We start from the raw sequence: 22567 nt of genomic DNA, 5'->3' as shown, positions 1-22567 counted from the left end.
AAATACTATCAATCTGAACGCGCGTACTTCACGGCAGTTTGTGAACGTAAACATTCCTTCTTTCACTCCGACATCCCTCGCATGATGACTGATAACCCCCGTTAATTCTGGCAGATCATTAACCCTCAGGCCAACCGCGCTTTCCGCATATGCAATGGTCTGGGTGATATCTTTTCCGATTCTAAGTGTGCTAATGCATTCGACGCAACCTTTTCGTCCGTTTTTACAATTGAATAAGACGCCCCCTTGCCTGAGTGTTCTGCCCCCACCACGTCAACAAAGCCGGCTATAAACATTTCGGCCGAAGGCATCGCATCAATTCTCGATATACTGAAGGTCTTCTTGTCCGCGTGTGTTGATCATATCACTACTAAACTGTTGAAAAACACTTAACATATTTCTGGCGCACTTTTAACCTAGCTGTTCTCTTAGTCTTCGTCTATAGGCACCCTACCAGATGAATGGAAAGTGGGTAAGCTTGTTCTAGTTTACAAGTCTGGTAACAGAGTTTCACCATTAAACTACAGGCCCAACTCCACAACCAGTATACCTTGCAAAATCATGGAGCATATCATTTACACTAACATCATGCACTTTCTCGATTCGAACAGTTTTTTTTCAAACATCACAGCATGGTTTTCGCAAGCGGCTTTCTTGCGACACTCAGCTCGCTCTTTTTCTTCATCACCTGCACTCAAACTTAGATACTAACACAGAGGTAGATGCATGATTCTTCGACTATGCTAAAGTACTTGACAAATTACCTCATCAACGCCTACTATTCAAACTGTCTCATTTAGTCTTGCATTCAGATGCCATACGATGGATCAATGAACTCCTTACTAACCGGTCTCAGCGTGTGTGCATCAATAACACGACTTATAGCCCTGTTCCCGTATCCTCCGGCGTCCCCCAGGGCTCCGTACTAAGTCCCCTATCGTTCCTCCTATACATCACTGATCTGCCATTGGCAGTTTCTTGCTCTGTTCGCATGTTCACAAATGATTGTGTCATTTACCAATCAGTAACCAATACCTCCGACTAGACTCTGCTGCAAAGTAGTGTATCTGCTATACTAAACTGGTGCGATCACTGGCTCATGGCTCTTAACCCCAGTAAATGTAAAACAATATCCTTCATCCATTGACGCAGCCCACTCCTCTAACCGTACGAAATAGCCAGCACTGGGGTTGAAAATGTTAGTATTTATAAATATCTCAGTGTCACTATCCCAACAATCTTAACGGGTTTCCGCATGTGCCCAACATCAACGCATCCTCTAACAAAACTTTAGGCTTTTTTAGGCGTCATATACCAAACGCCCCTCCTCATGTTGAACTCATTGCCTACAAGACTTTCATTCGTTGAAAACTTGAATTCGCTTCCGCAATCAGGAACCCTTATCATTGTTACCTCACAGATGCGCTGGAGATGGTACAGAACCGCGCCATTAGGTTCATTCGCTCATAATATTCATGCAACGTAAGCGTATCCTCATTGAACGTGGAATCAGGCCTGCCCCCCCCCCCCCCCCCGCTTTTCCATTGTCGTCGCATTGCTAGCTAATTTTTACTACACAAAATGCACCACAGCTTACTTAATCAGAGTCCTTACCTTTCAACACCAGCTTCGTACGAGCCAATCCTTAAGTGTAGCTCGCCCCCAAATCCGCTCTGTCACCTCCTCGTCTTCTTTTTCCCTCACGCACCATTGTAGACTGGAACGGCCTTCCCTAGGTCATGGTTGGCCTCACCAACCCAGATGCTCTCATTGAAGCTGCAAGAGCTCATTTTTTATCCTGAACGGTCAAGTGTCATGCGTTGCACTCACACCCTTTATGTAATGCCCCCTACATGGGGCCTTTAAAAAAATAAAGTGAAAGTGAAAAAAGGCACTAATAGTAACGTGCTCTATGTGCTCATTTGATGACGCAATTACGTGGCTCGTCTTCCACGTTGTGCAAGCGTGTTAGGCGTAGTGCCGCTTTTATTTGCAACAATGGTGTATCTCCACCGTCTACTGATGCGAGTGCGTTGGTGCCTACTACGAGAACTGGTGCACTAAGGCCGCTTCACTTGGCACAAAAAGTAGCAATTTTCAGTCCGTGAATTCGCTCGCAGCGATAAAAAGGCCAGTTCGCTCCCGCCGCAGCGGTCCGTGGCGAGCTTCTAACATGTTCGAAATTTTCGCTCTGATCGCAGCGGCGGGAGTGATTTTTGAAAGCTGGAGCGATTTTTGAAAACTTGAAAAAGGGTTGAGTGAAAACCCGTTCGGTTTCGCAAATGCCTGTGGTTCAAGGGTAATTTGCGTGTTATTTCATTCCTCATGCAGCGTCTCCGGTAAATGTATCGCGGTAGCGAGTTGTTATTGTGGCGAAGATGTACCAGAAGGAGTGAACATGGGTGAAATCAGGCACTACGGGTGTTGTAGGGACGCAACAACTTTAAGTTGCACAGGGTGTTACAAGAACTGTGTCCAATAATCATTAAAAATTACCGTTTCCCTAGCATTGAGAGAGGAGGATATGCGTGTGTCGATAAGTGTCTATGCGGCAATAAAGCGTTGTCAAAGCGCTTATTGCCGCATAGACACTGACAGTTGATAGCGGTCAGGAAGATGAGTGTCATCATCGACGACCGTTTCGAAGTGCATTCTAAATGCAGTGTTTGGAGCATAGTGTTTTATAAAATAATATGTAGAGGGGAATCTCGCGGTAGTGTCTTCGCGAGCTCTATACAGAGGCGCTTCTAGCCCCATGGGAACGGTGGGAAGTACAAGTTACAGACCTGCTTCGCATGAATCGCATTCTTGACATTCGTGACACTTGTTTGCCAGGTGTAACACAAGACATGATGAAGTTATACTTAAACAATTGTTGATTCTTTATTTCGTACATAAATCATAAATTTTATTGACAAACGTTTTTTGTGGCTATGTGGTAGGAGTGAAACCTGGACAAGTATAACCACTAGGGTATGCGTTGCTTTGTTACTGTGTCAAATATTTAGAATCAAGACATTATGAACAATTCTTTTTACATTTGTAAAAAAAACATTCTTGTTTTGCTCTTGAAACTACGCATGATATATTTATAAAAATCGTGTTATAATTAGTACAGTATGAAGTGAAAAAAACTGAATATTTTGTGTGCGTAGATATCAGGTGTCTGTCCAAGTGATCTGCCGCCAATGCACCTCTCGTTTTGTGGTGATGTCGAGTCAGAGGAGCGCGAAGGTGTGTCTACTTAGCTTCGCTGTCATTATGCAGTCGATATGAACGAGTTTTGGCAAGGGAAGCTTACAAAAAAGCCTGAACTCGATGTAATATCCTGCACTGGCTTGAGACGCTACATCTATGCGCAGCGGTGAGTGAACGACACTTAGTTTAAATTGTCACATACGACTCATAAAGCTCTGAAGCCACAGCAAATCTCTGACCTAGTGGTCCTAAGCCTCTGAACAACAAAAGTGCTGCTTCAGTGCTTTGCACCGCACCCCACTACCCACCCTGTGGAAGAACCAAACTAAATCTGTAGAAAAGGATTCATAGATAGTTCGCTAGCTTACGCAGTTGAATCCGAAGCCTGTAGTTCTCATAATTTCCGTGGGGGTACACGATATCTCAGCGCCAGATTCTGCTGCAAGTATTAGTCTATAAAGCTCTAGGCCTTGGCGTGTCGGTTTTGGTTTCGCCTGCACATTTAGCCACTTTTCATCACCCCGCAGCCATTTAACGTGGCTGCCTTTGTGAAAATTCATATTCTCTATGGGCTACCCGATAGAAGGGCTTGAATTCACTCATTTGACTCGACTCTTTTTTCATTGGTTAAAAATTTATTTGTTTCAGTTTTTAAAATTACAGTTACAATGTAGACATCTGAAAATGCCTTCTGCCACAGTAAAGGGAACGCCGCAAGTAGCACTCAGAAAACGCCTTTCTGTGATTTTTCAGTAATAGTGGACAGATGTCTGCTCATACTCTAAGCATTCTTGTGCAATAAATATTGAACTACTTCTGATGAGACGCGTTTCATGTTTGTAGGTAATATAAATTCTTCTATCATAGGCGTGAACCACATTTCTTTCAATGTTTTGTGTCATTTGGCAGCCTTAATTTTAAAACTTCAAGTCCGTGACGGAAATACGTCACTGAAGTCTAAGTGCACACTGGTATAAATCACTTTCATGTTTTGCACTGATACTGATAGTCGATGTATGTGTCAGCTTGTAGACAAACTTCACACGACAATCTCGGGCTGATGCTCGCATAAAATTTGCAATGTTTTCAAGCATGCGCGTTAGGTATGCGATGTTCGTCGAACATTCAGCATCCTTCAAAACGCAGCATACCAACAACTTAAATACGTCACAAAACATGTGAGAAAGGCTGTCCCAGTGTAAAAAAAAAGAAAGACGTGCCAATGTTCAAGTTCCTGGGATGACACTATTTTGATAATTAGAAAATATTGTGAGGACAGAAATAGTGCAGAGGCATGCTTCACGGCAGGTACCGATGAAGCTGGACCGACGTCATTTATCGTGGGTTTGTAAACTGTAGCGCCAAAGAGAAACTATTGTGCTCTCTCACTGATTTTCAAATTGTCCTGTTGTACAGTTTATTAAAAAGAAGACGCTCTTCCTTACAGGCGCTGTTCAATCTTGCTGTACAATACACGAACAACCAATTGTACACCGAGGCTCTAAACACGTACCTGCTCATCGTCAAGAACAAGGCATTCTCCAACGCAGGTAAACGCCAGCTATTCGTTTTCTTTGAGATCAGACACCTAACGTGGCGGTACACTGGTTTTGGCGCTCGACGCGACGACATGGAGTGTAAGCTGCACTTTCGATGAAGGGTAAATGTTTGAGGCTCAGGTGCTTATTCCGCCACGGCGTCTTTCAAGAAAACAAAATCATGGTTTCGGGACGTTGACAATCGTTATCGCCAGACGTTGTATAGCACAGTGTAAATGCATTCTTCGCCATCAGGCGATATACGCAAATAAGGTTCTGACATTAGCTTGAAAAAGGCGAGCGTCGTCTAGCGAAGTGTTACAATATAGACAAAAAGAAGCATTCTTTGCCCGTGAGATCTTCGTTGGTTATATTTCACTAGCTGCGACCGCCGGCTAGCAGACAGATTTTATGAACGCAAAGCATCGCAGACAGGAGTGCAACAATTACGGAAACATCTATTGACGTTGCTTCACAGTGCTTGAGGCAGTCAACAGTGTCATGTAGTGTTTGACGAAAAATTTTTTGCAGTGATTGGGGGGACCTTCCGAACATCGTATTTGACGCCGAAGCATCACATGCTCTACAGTGTCCCATTTAATAATGCATAGTCCAGTTTAACGGTGCACTGCCGCAGGCATCAGGCATCATTCCTGCGCACGATTTCACCGAGTATTGTTGCAACGGTTTCGCCTCACGTGAATCCGCACACAATAAACAGAAAATGCACGACGTAAACTCAGTTCTTTTATTTCTACCTTCCGTTTCAGGTCGGCTGAAACTGAACATGGGTGACATCTACTTCTACCAGGGCAACTACTCCAAGGCCATCAAATTCTTCCGAATGGCACTAGATCAAGTGCCGAACACTCATAAGGACATGAGGTATTGGTGAAGCACGTTTGAAAAAATAGTTTTTCGGTGTATATATCTGTTTTACACATAAGTAATGACTAAAACATAACAACTATAATAATAATAATATTAACGATAATAATATATTATTATTATTAATATAATAATAATATTGTTATTATGATATTATTACCAATAATATCGAATAAAAATACTAAAATATTACATTATTATAACAATATATATGATTTTCGTACCCAAACGAATATGCAACTGTCAGGGACGGTAGATTCGCAACGGCAATTTTGACTATCTAGTGTTCATTGACGTCCATTGGCATCTATAAGCACATGCACGTCCCACATTATGCCCCCGTCGAAACGTGACCTGGGACCAAAACCGCGAAATTAAAGGGGCTCTGAAACACTTTTTTGAGTAACCACGGAAATAATTTACTGGAAGAGCTTATTGGCTCAAGAATTCAACCCCGAAAAACTTTAGGAATCCGTTCATTACGAGCGGGGTTACAAAGATTTGTCACGCGCTGCAATCGCATTCTCTCGTCCTGATGAGGGTGCTCAAAGATAAGCAAGGAGCAGTGGCGTACCAACTCTTTCGCGAGTGGGGCATACCTTACTCGTGAGCCGGGATATATAACGAAAGATACAGAGAGCTTCATCGACGAGCTTGCACTTTGGGTGATTTTTTATACACACAGCACACATTCAATAGCGTAAAAAGGGGGCATGTCAGTTTTAAGTAGCATGCACTGAGACAACACCAATATGCGTCCTATGCAGATAATAGTATTACATGCAACACTTTTTATGCATTACTTCGCAACTTCTTCATAAATACAATTATGTATATCTTGACGGTGGCCTCTCCAACAGTATATGTTTGTATCATTTAATGAACATTTAGTGGCTAAAAGCAGCTCACAAGAAATCAAATGCGGAACAATCTTTGAGTACGAAAAGTTAGTTCAGCATTTTATTTACTTATTTACATATCTAGTTAGCCACATCTTGGTACTCTGGCATTTGCCTCATCACTTTAGTACCGACCAAAATAGGCATAGGTTTGCACGAGGGTATGAGAACAAGTGTGTGATCCCGACATAACGTGAAAATCATGAGTCCGTCATGAAAATATTTTTTTAAGTCATGTGTGTGACATACTCATGTACCACGGGCTGCGGTATGCAAGTATGCACCGTAATGTTTGTATCAACCTAGGAGCAGCGACAACAGACATTGATAATTGAAACAAGAGAGCCTTGGAAAATTCGGCATCGGCAGCATTGGTCCGATAAGTGTTAAGAATAAAAATCAGGATCTCAGCAGGAATGAAACCCAACAATTTCGTGTGACAGTCATGTATTCTACCACAGAACCACGCAAAGTATTGAATCTGCTTTGGAAAAGGTACTGTGCAGACATCAATTCGGTGCAAAGCGACTATGGTTACTATGCTTGCTATCTAAACCTATAACAAGGAGATAAACGTTTCATATGTCCTCCGGTGATGCAGACGCACGTGGTTAACATGTATAGTGGTTTCAGTATCATCTTCAGCTTTTCAACCACCTCATAAAGAATATATATGCACTCATATGACTCGGCAAACTATAATCTAGTGTTGCTCGGCAATGGAGACATGCGCTAATCTATGACATTTGCATCATCGCACCATAGCGCGTATTTTATTTTCGTAAAATTTACGAGCATGCCCTAACTTGAGCGTGGAAGTCGCCTCACCACTTCTACTATATTTATAAAAACACGTCGACGTATACCCCGTAAGGCATGTTCAAAAGAAAATAAATATGGCATATACAGGTACTTCCGATTCCCTCAGTTCATGGTATCTGCTCAAATTGAACGCAAAACTGTCGAATGCCGGTGTCCACTAAGACTTCATCCTGCTTTAGTTACGAAAACGACGTCCAAGAAATAAACGCAATCACATGTGAAAGAAAAAAAAGTTGCCACGTACAGTGGGAATCGATGATATGCGAAGCATGAATGAGAGATGTTGATATGTCACTTTAAAATCAGCACAAAGTTACGAGAGGAAGGTAAATGATGCAGTACAAGACTTCCGTGTCATAATTATCATGTTCTGATGTGTCGTGTACCTTCGCCATCTATTACGTCAGGTGATACCATATTTATTATATGTGGAGCTAGTGAAACGGCCGCGAGTACACTATGAGCGTGGTATGTCGTCATGTTCTTACATTACACGCGTGTCAGGATTATCATGTTCGCACCAGTGATATATTTCATCATCCATTGACGTCACGTAACACCAAATTCGGTAAACGTGGACGTAGCAAAACTGCCACCAGCGCATTATCAAGGGCCCAATATAATAAAATGTAGCGATGACGCACGCGCACGCTTGGCACACCGACGCTACGTTAGCAAAACGCGAGCATTCTATAGTGTGACGCCAGGCACGACTAGCATCTGTCGGCGTGGCCCGACGGCAACCGGTGCGAAATGCGACATGCTGCATTTCGCGCCGATGCCATAGAGTAGCATTACTCTATGCCAATGCGTCACCCAGACAACACTGCGTCTCCCTATTTTCATGACGGAGGGACGCCGGACGTGCTGAAACGCGCATGCATCAAAGCAACGCAGCGTGGCGCGCGCCCGCGAGTATATGGCAGGACCGGCACTTGGCGGGACAACGCCGGCGTTTCACTTGAAATGAACGTCGGCGAGCACGCGCACCGCGTCATGTCAGAATGTATTGGCGCCTTGACTGTGTCATGTAGGGTTACACCTGGGAGTCCACACTTAACGTCAAGGCCTCTGCCAAGAATATCTGTGTCAATGCCAGCGCTCGTGCCTGCCTCACGCAATGAACTAAGCGACGTCATCAAGCGGCGGTGCCGGTCTGTGACGCAACGCACAGCGAGCTCCATCAGCCCACGAGCCCAATGAAGCGATCGGCGCCTTGCAGTCTGGCGAGTCACAGAGGCGACAGAGGCTATGTCCGAGGCAAGGTTCATTAGACAATTTGGCGAACAATGTATCAGTGTTCCATCTCTGTCATTGTATGATAATGAATTTGATTTTCTATCTGATAGATTGTGAATATAGTTGGTTGGTCTCTTCTTGTGGTTGTACGTATGCGGGAGGGTTTTATAAGACGAGCTTCTGTTCAATAAGTCAGTTGTGAGTGTGTGCTTTTCCGAGTCTCTTCTTTCGTCTTTTAAGTTTGCGCCAACGATGTTCCGCAAAGTTACACACCAACTAGCCTGACAGCATACGTTACTGAGTCAGAAGAGACGATTAAAGCTGGCCAACAAGTTCTGGCGACAAGCCAGTGGAGCTGGGATTCGTCCTCAAGAAATAGATGTGTTCCCGGAAATGAGCCTAGAGCTACATTCTCCCCATGGTCCTGGAGGCAAACTTGGAGGAACCTGGCGAACGAGCGCGCCCGACATCCGAGCCACCTGGAAGCAGCTCGTCTTTCCGGCGCATTGTCTGGCGGTGGGGATGCTGTTACGCCTGGGAGTCCATACGGAGCGTCAATGCCTCTGCAAAGGCAATCTTTGTCAAGGCCAGTGCTCGAGCCCGCCTGACGGAATCAACTCAACGACGTCATCAAGTGGCGGCGCCAGTCTGTCACGCAACGCACAGCGAGCTCCCTCAGCCCACGAGCCCGAAGAAGCAATCGGTGTCTTCCAGTTTGGCGAGTCCTCGCAATGCGTGGCAACATCCTTTGTCTGTTGGTGCGACCACGCGCCGCCGCGAGTCCCCATTGGAGGATTTTGACATCACGGCCAGCGGCGCTTCTGGTTGAACGTTTGGTGACTCAAACGATCCACCCTGTGCCTATATAAAAAGCCCTGCTGCGCGTCGCCAGAAGTAGACCTATGTGTCAAAGAAGCCTCTCGTTGCATCCAGCCTCTTCGCTGTCGGCGTGCCCGGTGCCCTTGGAAGTGGCGAGTTTCGTGGCGCCCTTCGTAACCTCGTCGGCGGTGCGCTTCGTAACAGTGAGAGAAGCCGACGAATGCGTGCGAGAGAAGACATCTCGGCTCTTCGAGCCCCTAAGCTGTCGGCCCCAGTGCCAAATTTATAACGTCTCTATTTTCATGCTGTACATAAACCTTGCCTTAACTCATTATCATCTCGTCCACTCGTCTATCGGCTCTGCGCAGAAGCAGTCGCGAGCTGAGTAACACACGCTACCAAACGGCTGGTGACCTTGGCGGCGGAGTTCGAAACAGTGGCGCCTTCGAAACCGTGTTGGCGTCTCGCCTTCATAACAGTATATGTTCTCACATGAAACGCATCGCATGATCATTACGTTTCAGCCAGTCACATAGCTTCGTCATCTATTGCCGTCACGTAATACCAAATTTGGCACATGTGAAGCTAACGAAACAGCCATGAGTGCACCATGAGTGTGGCAAGTAGTCATGTTGTTACATGACACACCTGTCGTGATTATCATGTTTGAATGTGTTATTTACCCATGTCGTCCGTTCGCGCTGAGTAAGACCGATTTTGGTATAATTGAAGCTCGCGAAACGACCACCAGCGCATTACATTCGTGGCACCAGTATCATACCTTGCACCAGTATCATACCTTCGTCATCCATCGGCATCAGGTAATACCAAATTTGGCATAGGTGAAGCTAGGGAAAGGGCCGTGAGCGCATTATGAGCGTAGCATGTAGGGATGTTGTTCCATGGCACGCATCTCATGTTTATCATGTTTGCACCAGTTACATACCTTCGTCATCCATGCATGTACCGTAATACCAAATTTGGTATATGTGACGCGAGCAAAACGGCCGAGAGTGCATCATGAGCATGTCATGTAATCATGTTGTTACATGACACGCATGTCATGATTTTGATGTTAGGGTTTGTCGCTTGTGTTCGGCATGCAATCATGTCATACCATACCATTTTTGCAACATGCTTGTGAAGGAAACCACCGCAAGAGCTGCAGGTTAAAGAAATATAAATCATAACATTCATGACATATATATCATCATTTCCATGTTATGACCAGTCAAATATGTTCTTCATACAATCATGTTATGCCACACCAAGTTTGGTATCGATACCATTATTGAAACGGCCAGGAAAGCTCGAAGTCCTAGGTGGTTAAATAGATAGACAGATAGATAGATAGATAGATAGATAGATAGATAGATAGATAGATAGATAGATAGATAGATAGATAGATAGATAGATAGATACGCTATAAGTCGCTGAAGTTCGCTAAGAAATGCTTCGCATTTAAAAAGTTCTGCGAATAGGCATAGAGCCGATGACTTCTCAACAAGCACGTTATCCTCTGCACAAAGGCCACAAATTCGAAGTGCTATACAAACGCGCCTATATATCTCACACTTTCCTCTGAGAGTGCTCTTCCCCATCGGGGTATGCCGCCATCTTGCAGTGCGCCAAAGTAATTCATAATTACTGTGGATTACACAATCTGCAAAGCGTACCGCTGCTCACTCAGCGCCATTTCAATAAGAATGCGATATTGTAGAAGCCTTAGCACACCGCCAGGTGGCGGCCTTAACCGAAAGGTTTTAGAGTCTCTAAATGTCAGCATTGGTTTCGCTCATAGCGTGCATCGAAATTAAAAATAGCTGTGCGACGCGCGTCTACCCCACGTGGATGTAATGGCACGTTTATCGCTCACGCCTGCCCCGAGAAACACCGCCAGGCTACAGGAGCGACACCATGCGCTTTTTTAGATACCACGAAGTTCAATAACACTTTAACAGCCAAAAGAATGGCACCCTTTTACCTGAATATCTTTCTTCATTGTAATAATAATAATAATAATAATAATAATAATAATAATAATAATAATAATAATAATAATAATAATAATAATAGATGATTACTATTATTATTATATTATTATCACTATTAATATTAATGTATTATTCATAATTATATTATCATGGAAAGTTTAACGTCCCGAAACCACCGCATGATTTTTAGAGACGCCGTTACGGAGGGCTCCAGATATTTAGACCACTTGGGGTTCTTTAACGTGTGCCTAAATCTGAGCACACGGGCCTACAGCATTTTTACCTCCATCGGAAATACATCCGCCGCAGCCCGAACTCTATCGCATGACCTTCGGTTTAGCAGTCGAGTGGCACAACCACTAGATGAAACGCTCACCTCGCCATCACGCCTCTTTCTCTGGTTGTGTTTTGGAGGTTAACATGTACAGATTCCACAATGACTTGTTTATTAAATTCCTCATGAATGTTAGTCGTCAGGGTATAGACGTACGAAGCACCAACGAAGGTGCATTCACGTTGAATGGTGCTATGTCTGTCAAACACTAAAACGCATACACTCGGTAATTCCTCCTTTATCAAGGTTCAGTAAGTATTAGAATTACTTTAGTAAAGGCACGTTATACTTTCGTGCTATACAGCTTTCTGTGACGGAGGAATCAACCATGTTTTTTCAATGAATGATCGCATATGTGCTTTTTCGTAAGAAGTATCACACTTACTGGAATATATTCAGGGATTACCTTGATTGTTTGCTGATAGTCCAAATGGACTATGCTGATAGTCCAAATGGAGTTTGTGGTGCGTGCAAATGTTATATTTATTACTATTATTATACTACCCTTATTATCCCTTTTTCAACCCTTTTCTTCAAACTTGTATAATTTTTGGTGTTAGGGGCGTAGTACACTGTTTACACCGACATACTTGTAATAACAACATTGCCTACAGGGCCCCTCTGCACCTGCATAAGTACGCCAATGCAAACGGTGTAAACAAAATTATCTTTTGAAAAAAGCAATTCTAGCCGATCATAACATTAAATTGTTATTCGTTGCTTCCTTTCGAAATGGTCGTGAGCTGTGCACGATTGGTTTATTTATTATGGGTCATGCACACAGCACCAACTCGTTACGCCTGGGGACAAATTACGCGAAATGAATCCATTGTGTAAGTACTACTTAAGAATGACAACGTAATAACTAAGACAATGAACTATTTTCCTACGATAAATAGCTTGCCATTAGTTCTTCAGCATTCAAAATTTTCTGCATACTTTTTACATGACGTCGCGCATCTGTGAAATAACTTGGTGCTCGTTACAGCACATGAGCATTAAGTAGCACATTCAAGTGTTGAACAATACCTGAAACTTCTTGGAAGAGTCAGAGAGCATCTCCTTCTACATGTAATTCAATTGGTGTAGCCACCAATCACATTAGCAGCGGCTACTTATAGCAGCTGGTGGGATAGATTTATATGAGTATAAAAAATATTTTCACTAGCAGCACAACGGCATTTACCAGTTTGGACGCGCACACATCTCTGTGAGCACATCCTTGCTGAGTAAGGGAGAGAACTATCCCAAGTAATAATTTGTCCTCGGCACGAGGTCGGCAAGAGGTCTATGACTGACTGCGAAACGGTGCGCCCGACCTTAGCAACCAACGTAGGGCTGGTCTTGGGGATTGTCGTTGGCCTCACGCCGGCCGACGGCGGAACACGACGTAGGCCCTACTGTGTTGGCCGACGATGCCAGAGTGCGTGCCGCACGCGGGTTGACCATGGCCCAACCTTACATAAGCGTTGATTTACCGTCAGCTACAGGACCATTGCCAACGTTCCTTGCTCTTCTTTTCCTTTTTTTGTATTTTCTGCACTTGACATTGGCTCAGTGCACACGTAAGACGAAATCAAACGTTTCTTTTCTAAAATATATACTTGTTAGCGTGTAAATACGCAACACGCCATAAAAAAAGAACGTAAGATGCCTCACTTAATATGTTTATTCCACAGTTGTACAAATGCACTATGTTTTCATGCAACATTGTTCGCATAGAACGATTCGCAGCTGACCTTGTGCAACCCAACTTACAGTCGATGGAGTGGTATTCCTGCTACATCAGTTCTCTCTTTTGGTCAATTTTCGTGCTCTTGGCCGTCAATATGTATTTGGTGTGCGACATTTTACCACCGAGATGTGAGGTTTGTACTGTTCTGTTAATTGCTGGGAAGGGCTGAAAAGAACAAACAGGACGATTATTACTTAGGGAAAGGCGGACTATTTACATGACTAGTTGCAAAGTCGCATGTGTTTATAAGCTCTCTTCGCAAAATTTGGCAAAACATTTTCTGGGTACATACAGAAATAAGCAAAAAAACTGTGCACTTACAATAATTATGTAAGTACGTTAAGATTCTAAAACGTGCTTGAAGCACCAAAGCACACACTTTCCTCGTATTATGTCACTGGAAAACAAACAGTACAACAAATAAGTCAACAACAAAACGTCTTATGGTCAAGGCGGCCCAGGCAGATATTTTTCAGTCGGCGTTTACAGCTTATTTGCGACCTAATGTAACGCGAAAAAATTGTGTGCGACTTTAGCAACCAAGCATGCATTTTACCAGACTTCCTTTTAGTATGGCGAGACCAGTGCATAAAGTTATCTACAATTTTTGCAGTCCTTGTTTCAGTGCTCCTTGAAGAAAAAATAGCAATGTTTTCTACGCTCTAATAATATGACTTAATGAACAAAAAGTCACAAAAGGCGTGTATTTACGTATTTACCCGTAAACGATCAACGACGACTGATACAACAACCGTTCACCTGAATCATTTTTATCCGTCAGCGAGAAGAGACTACCGGATTGACACATCAGTTGCGTAGATCAAGGTGATTTTTGTCAAGAGAGAAAACTTGCAATGCATCAGGAAATAAAAAGCCACTTACGAGTAGGTACAAAATCCTCGGCGGCGGGAAGCTGCTGCCTCTAGGAACATAGCAAAGGAAATGCTGCTCAATGCATGCCAGCCACTTTGCATGGAAGTGGTTCAGCAAGTCCTCATAATGAACTAGTGTTGTGTCCTTCATAACGAAAAAAAGTAGGAAAAATGCGAAAAAATGGACGCACGCACCGCGCCAACCGGTCGCAGCGACTCCGTGGCGATGCATTCCTTTCCTTCTTTCAGGTGTTGTCAATAGACAGATGAAGTCACGCGTCCGCAGCAGCCGGACGCAGTCTGTTAGCCATTTGCATTGGTGGCGGTAGTGGTTCACAGAAAGAAGGTACCCAATTTCTGCAGCCTCGTGGCGCATTTGTAATCTGCAGTAGGCTCAACGCATGGCAACCGCAGCGGCGTGCTATTGGTCACACTCCCGCAGGGACGTCGCCGCGACGTGCGCCTAGCAACGGCCGCCGCACGTACCTCATGACGAAATACTCTTGTTCTCGGAGTGCGCCCTGAAGGAACCCCTAATGACCATTTCTTTTAGTACAACTTGTACAAGATGCTCCATGCCCCAAAATCAGCTTGTACAAACACTTGTTTATTTTCACACTCATGCTAAGCATTACATGGTTATCAGAAGCGTATTTCTGCAAAATAAATCACGAAATGACTGCTAATTTGTATGCACAAACGCCACACGAGTCTTCCGCGAGTGTACGCAGATGCCGTATTTACATACTGCCATCATTCTCTGCACTTTGCTGTTGATATCGATGATGATGCCAATGCTTTTATTTTCAGAGTTTCAAACTTTTACCTGGTAACGTTCACAATAATGTTTAAAATTGTGAAACGTTTTATTTTATTACTTACTACTGTTCATAATTTTGTGTAGCATTTCAAAAATGTATACGTAACATAAAAGAAATTTTGTTTTTTACACTTACACAAGCTTTGGAGACAAAATCCGAGTCAAGATAAATCAGCACAAAAACAACATGGGCGCCTTGAAACGGTGCGTTCACAGTGCGTGGTTGCTTGTTTTACAGACCTCCGTGTTTCGTAATGTCTATGGCACCTACTGCCATTGACAACTTGTGTTTTCTCGCTCGGCCACGACTAACGGCGAAAAGGCTCTAGCATTAATACAGACGTCTTGCGAAATAGCGGCTCAATCAGGTTAGTGTAGTCAGGTCGTCTGCAGCTCAGTGGAGTATGTCTTCAGCCACTTTCACTGTCACTTCCCAGACTACCCAGCGTATATTTTATGCGTGCATTTTGGTTCTGACTTAACATTTTTCTTCTAGCTGCTTCGATGCTGCCATGTTTTTTTTCTTTTTTGTTGCTGCTTCTCCCATTTTCGCATTGTGGTTATGTAACTCTCTTTTTCTTATTGACTAACGTTGTTAGCTCAACAAATTTCATTTTATGCATTCATTTTGTCATTCGTGTGTTGCCTCTATTAAGCTCTTTCTAGTTGGGAAGAATTTATTTCGCTTCTTACCTCTGTGCACTATTGCTACTACAGAAACCACTCCATTTCGTTCGTTCTCTCTATGTCGTTATAATTTTCGTTTTCTAGTACATCGTACTATTTTTAAGGGATATCCTGGATTCACGCTAGTCGATCTCGGCAAATAGTTCTTGCTCTAATTTTACCTAAGTAGGCCAGTTTCTTAGTGGTTATAACAAATAACCTTTATCTTAGTCGGCATGACCTCAGAAAAGGTTATTCATGTGACACTAAGTTATTTAGGTTCATGACTAATAATCACTTTAATCTAGACACTAACGATCGAAATAATTGCCCCCTCTTTGGTTTCGCTTTGCGTTCGATACTCAAACTAATTACCATTTGATTTCTATATTGTCTGTCCTTTGTATTCCGTCATTACCACCATCTTGGCTACAAAAGCTTTCATTCTTAGTGGTCAGCTACATCTCGTCTAATGTTTTCGACATCACCTGCAGTGTTGCCCAAGGCAGTGTGCTAAGTCGGTTACTCTTTCTAATCTACATTGAAGGAGCCCTGCAACACTTTTGAAATGAATGTCACTGATGGTTATAATGCCTCACAAATCACATGCCAAAATATTTTTTAAAATATACCGATTACAAGCGAAGTTCGAGGAATTTGCTGAATACTTCAAGCGGTTTCTCTTTTCGTACAAGCGAGTGCACTTAAGGCAACTTGGGTAGAGACACAAGGGGGCAAAAAGATGCACCCTTTTGTCAGCGCACGTCATGACCTTGAGCACTTTTCTTTTTTCTTAGAACGCATGGCTACTTTCAGGGTGAGCACAAGCGCTGGCACATGGCAGCAGTTGCAGTGGCCACACTATTTGCATAGCCTATGATGCTAAAATCAGTCAATGGCTGTGGAATCGGGTATGACACAGTAACCAGGTATAAGGCATCACCTGTAGAGAGACGAGGGAGCAATTGCTGGCTGACTTTGAGAATTAATTGTGAATTTTAGACTGCATGCTGCCCTCTAATATTTGGCTTATGTGCTTTTGGGAGCTGCGACTACCAATCAGCAGTGTTTTCTGACAATGCTAAAAAAGTGTTGCAGGGTCCCTTTAAGGACTTACCCGCCGACCTTTCATCCTTAATTATGTTACATGACAACAAGTCTATCACCTATTGCAGTATTAATTTATGGGCTAGTTTTTCTTTCTCTTTTTTATGATCATTTCATTTCTCAAATGACCTTAACCTGATGTTCAGGTAGAGTGCAACTCGGCAGAACTCACTCATTGTACGATTAACAATACCATTATTTCAGCTGCCCCTTTATAGAAATAAATATCTTTGTGTTTACCTTTCATCAGATTTCTCCTATACTACGGCGTGTGGCAGCTATCTCAGAAAAAGCTTCTCAATCTGCAGGTTACCACCACAGAAACTTGTGCAATGCATCTTCTAATGTATATTCATTATTATATCTTATCTTTACTCACATTTAGAGTATGCTTCATTTACATGGTCACCATAACGAGATTATCTAGTCCATATGTTGGAAGCCATTACAAATAGGGCAGGCACATTCGCCTACAATAAAACATGACATTGACAGGACACCATAGAGTTTCCTAAATATACACTAGAGGGAACTCTAGCGATAGTGTCTATGGGAACTACCATGCATGGCGGATCAGCGAGCAAGGAATGATGCGTAGTACACGCATTCGTCTAATCTTCATACTTCTGGATTCGTGTGTATTCGTGTGGCTTGGAGCTGTCTTCTCACAAAACAAAAATCAGCAAATATTCAGTGATGGCACTTCACCACCTTCACCACCTTATTCTTCTAGGCTTACCATTTTAAATCAAGTCATGAAGTTCAAAAAAGTTTGTTCTTTTCTTTGAAACAATACCGAAACCAGCAATTAATGAAGCCACAAGTGGGGTTCGCCACCCGCAAGTACGAAGAGTAGGCAAATCTGTGTACTACCGATCACTCCCAGGGTCGCTGAATGATCACAGTGCCAGAGTCCCCTCTAGTTAATTTTAGTAAACTATGCATCACATGGCTCAGCCACATTACTGCTCTTATATGTCTCTTTCACTGGTAGAGTATTGTGATGAATTTCAGTGCTGCTTTATCCTCCTGTGTACACGTCTTGGCACATTCACAGCACACTTAGTTTCATGTGCACTCATGGTTACACGCAGGCATTTAAGCCGTCCTTACAACCTAGGCGATTGCATATTCAAATCACAGTCTTTTGAATCGCATTGCATCTAACTGTAATTGTAAAACTTTTAGTAGACTTTCAGTGATAATCTGATTTCATTACATGTTAGTATTGTGTAGCAATAGAAAGAAAAATGGTAGGTGTAACCTTGAGAGACAAGAAGAGAGCGGAGTGGATTAGGGGACAAACGGGGGTTAAGGATATCGTAGTTGAAATAAAGAAGAGGAAATGGACATGGGCCGGGCATGTAGCACGTAGACAGGATAACCGCTGGTCATTAAGAGTAATTAACTGGATTCCCTCAGAAGGAAAGCGGGTTAGGGGGTCTTTGTTTGTAGTCTTTGTTTTACTGTTTTTTCCTGGTAATTTTTATCTGTCTTTCAGTTACTGATGTCCTCCTATCGGTGTGTAAGGTATTTTGAATAAATAAATAAACTGGCTCTTCGTCTTCTCACACTGAGGGCTACCCTCACCAGCCTATGATAATTACATTCTACCTTGCCCCTAACTTCTCTCGTGTGCATTGCCTGGGTCCCAGGATTATATAAAATCTACGACTCCGTTTCTCTGTGAGGGCTTTCCTTATTCTCTTCCTGTTTATATTATTTCAGAAAAAGGTGTTCATTATGCAGAGTTCATTTCATTGTTCTGGCATGTATAATATTTCAGGGTGTGTGAATATTGATGTTTAGAATTAAAATTGAGTGCTTCGATTCAACGTTCAAATACAGGAAAATATCTAAAATGTCTATACACAGGCTAATTGTGCAACTCTGTTAGGGTGGTGTCCCTAATACAAATGCGAAAGTCATTACAGTAGGCTTCAAAACTTTCACTGATACCCTGGCTTGAAAGCCAGCACATGTTTCCCTTCAATGAGATTATGCCATTCCTGCATGTCGTGGCTTCAGCAAAAAAAGGCAGGGAACATACTGGAAAACTATTGTATTGCAAGCAAAAAAAGTTAGATCTTCTAGTCAAGAAACTGAAAATTACTTCACTGAGCTTGTGAACAAATGAAAGGTGTGAAGTACTGGAAAAAGTTTTAAACTGCACTTATTACAGATATTACAAAAATTGCTTTCTGATGCGTTCGAATCTGCTGAGGTGGCCAGCGATCGCAGGTTTTTGGCTGCTGGAAACACCATGAGATCAGGACGAGAGCCTGAAGACTTGTAATGAGGCATGCCTTTTGTTTCTTCATGACAATGTGTTCGACAGCAGTTTCTCACCGTGCTGTGTGCTCGAGGACATGAGCAAATTTGATTTTCTTAGTTATTTCTTTTAATTGTCAATAAAACCTTTAGTATTCTATTCGATATTTTTCGTCGCTATATGGCACTACTTGATCCAAGATGAAGTTCTAGTTTCAACCCTAAAGGTAATATTGGTGCTCATCACCTCACCTTTCTGTTTCCTATCTTCACACTAAGTCTTTCATGACTTTGGCGTACCGAGTATAGTTCTCTTGCATTGCATTTTCAATATATTTGCTTATCACTGCTTCTTCATAGTAAAGGCCGAACAGAGGAGCAAACACCTGCACCACTTTAAGCTTATATCTTATTTAGCTGGAAGACTAGGGTTGCTGGCCCTTCACAGACAATATGCAATTCTTGAATGTTTCCGGCAATGTTTTTGTGAACTAGAAACCCCATGCCACACTGTTTTATCGGAAAGCTCTCTGTAGCAGTGTGCCCATTAGTGCTGTATGTGCCTTTCCAGTTCTAATATCTCTAAGGTCAATTATATTCCACTCGAAGTTTTTCAAATCTTGAAATAAATCTGCTAATCTAACTGCACTTGAGAAGGTCCTTGTGTTCAACCTTGTGCAGGACAGATAACCACAGGTCAGTTAGAGCTATAGTATAGATACCAAGGAATGAATGCCATAGGCAAGGATGGCAGCGGGTTGATAAGGTCACAAAATTTGAAAGTTCACTCACATAAAGTGAAACCAGATCCCACAGAATAGGGTTAGTTGCATAATATTGGCAGAAGCCTTTGACCTAGAGTGCACATAAAAAATTAACTCAAAAATGATGAATGGTGATGATTCGCTGGTATCTAAAGCTAATATGGAGGGATACAACAGGACGTATAAATTGTGGTAAAAAATGCCAGGCCTGCGCAGAAGACGGAGCACAGTCACAGCAAAAACTAGAACAGCGGCCTTTCAGAGCCTATCAAAACGCTCATTGGGTAACTACTGCAAGCACAGATGCATGATACCCACTAGGGTATTAATAATAAAATTTCTTTGGTAGTTGGCCGACATTCACTATGCTATTTTTCATCATTTATCTGAGAAGCGTGTATCCGCTAAACACTTGCAAGGTATTTTGAGCCAAATGTTCATGCTGTGGCTGAGGACGATGAGGAATAATTGCTGAAGTGGATATGTGCCACAGTTAATAGGGAACAAGAACAAACTTTTGTAATTGGTTAAAGTATTGGATTACCCACTCGTTACACCATTCGCATTGTGCGGCGACTGGTTGTTCTTTTGCTGTTTTAAAACGCTTTGTAAATCATATTAACGTGATTGCTTTTCCGACATTAAGCCTGCCCAAAGCAAGTGTGCCAACAAGTCCCAAGCACAGGTGTGGCTCAGTGGTGGAATACTGGGCTGGCACCCAGCGGACCTGGGTTCAAGCCCCACTGTGTCATTGGTGCTAGGTTTGATTTCGAGCGATGTGGTTAAGGACACCGGCGGCGATGGCGGACAACTGCACGTGACCCGAGTTGTGATGACATAACAGCTTTCGCTGTAAAAAGTATTGAACTTTCCTGATAGCTTGCCAACTACCAGAAGGAGCGGGCTGCAGTTACTATTTCCACATATTGACAGGTTTCAACCAAGACTGTCATTAGCCCTGTTTCACTCTGACCTTTGGTTTGCACGCTACAACCGCTAAAGTGAGCACATAAACTAGCTTTTCTTTGAATTAGTGCCCAAATGGCAAACAGCTGGAAGAACAATGTGTGTGCGTGTGAAGTACAGCTAAAATTTGGGAAAACTTTCACATAAAGATTTGGTTGCTTCATTAAGCATACGGGGGAGCATTATAGGAGTTGGACTCGGTGCTGCGAGTGGTTCAAGCATTCTCATAATGACATAATGTAGATCGATAACGATGCCAAGCGTGGACGACCTTGTACTTAAACAGATAATGACCACGTTGAGAGTTCGTGCAGTGATTTGAGGATATCTCTTTTGACTGTTGGAGAAATTGCTGACGAAGTGGGTGTTATAACAGGTTAATGTCATGAAATTTCATTTTATTTTCTTTGTTACAAACATAAACTACATTAACAGATGCCATTTCCAAACCATACAGAAGGTCCTGGACAATACAAGAAGATACTTGCAGGCCATTAGTGCGTTCCAGGAAGCTTTCCGGAAATGGAAGAAACGATTGGAACACTGTATTGCTAGTAGAGGGGAATAGTTTGAGGGAAGCAATGCTTAAAATGTTGTACCACAATCAGTGAAGGGGTTAGGAAAAAACATTGTTGCTTTAACACATTTCGTATATGCATGCAACTTGTGGGAGTCGTTTTAAGTTTAATGAGTGCTCGTACACCTGTGGGGATAAACAAAATGGCAGCTACCTTGGATCAGAAAAACGAGTTGAAATTTCCCAATTTTCTGACGCACTTGGTTCAGAAAATGTGACTCTGGCAAGGAGTTACTGCTGTGTAGCAAAATATGTGGTACTTGAAATAGTACATAAGTTAATCTTGATAATTATGCTCCTTAGAATATTGGAACCAAGCCACCCAGGGGAATTGGCCAAGGCTCGGGCAGATGATTTGATCTTGAGTACCTGGATTCATACTAAAGATTATGGCATCTGGTAGAATGAACAGTTATCCTTAATTACTAAATTGTCCACTTTGATTAGTCATCAAGAAACAGAAAAACGCATGCAACAAATCTGTGTTTTGCAACGTAAGAAATACGTTCTACGTAATGGTTTTGAGGAGAAGTGAGGTACGATACACTCTGAAGAGGTATTATATGCACTTTGTTGGTGCTCTAGCTGATGACAAAATTATGGCTGAGCCATTTGTAATGGTTAGGCAGCTTTAATCACCCACTTGTTAAGTAACTTGCCATGTATGGCACCTTGTTGTTTTATTCTTCTCGCACACTATATAACCTGTGTTGATGTGGTTCCTTACCTTATACGACACCTGATTTGGATATTTTTGAAAAGTAGCTTCAAGCACAAGCGTGGCCCTGTGGTAAAACACTTGACTGCCACGTGGATTGCCCAGATTAAAATCCCACACAATCCTAAACATTTATTTCCTTATTGTGTATGCCAGCGGTAGACAGCTATGCACAAAATAGCAGCTATTATCATGATCTCATAACTTTTCCTTTAAAATCATGAGCAATTTATGAAGCATGAAATTCAAGTGATTGACGCAGGGATGTTTCCCCAGAAATGTGTATATTCCTGTGAAAGAGTGCCAGTATGGGATTCCCAAATAATGGCAGCACAACAGC

The 22567-nt window shown here is 42.7% G+C and overlaps 1 protein-coding gene across 1 annotated transcript in view; it reads left to right on the top strand.

Moving 5' to 3' along the window:
- nompB (intraflagellar transport protein 88-like protein nompB) overlaps positions 1 to 22567 on the top strand; it is a 1761410-nt gene that overhangs the window by 462413 nt on the left and 1276430 nt on the right. Inside the window, exons 7-8 of the mRNA XM_075896456.1 lie at positions 4646 to 4748; positions 5507 to 5621. Coding sequence (XP_075752571.1) covers positions 4646 to 4748; positions 5507 to 5621 — 218 coding nt within the window. The remainder of the gene's footprint in view (positions 1 to 4645; positions 4749 to 5506; positions 5622 to 22567) is intronic.

This window comes from Rhipicephalus microplus, chromosome 5 (genome assembly GCF_043290135.1).
Source record: "Rhipicephalus microplus isolate Deutch F79 chromosome 5, USDA_Rmic, whole genome shotgun sequence".
Classification (NCBI taxonomy): Eukaryota; Metazoa; Arthropoda; class Arachnida; order Ixodida; family Ixodidae; genus Rhipicephalus; species Rhipicephalus microplus.
Note: the sequence above shows the minus strand (reverse complement) of the source record. Positions and strands in the feature narration are given on the sequence as shown.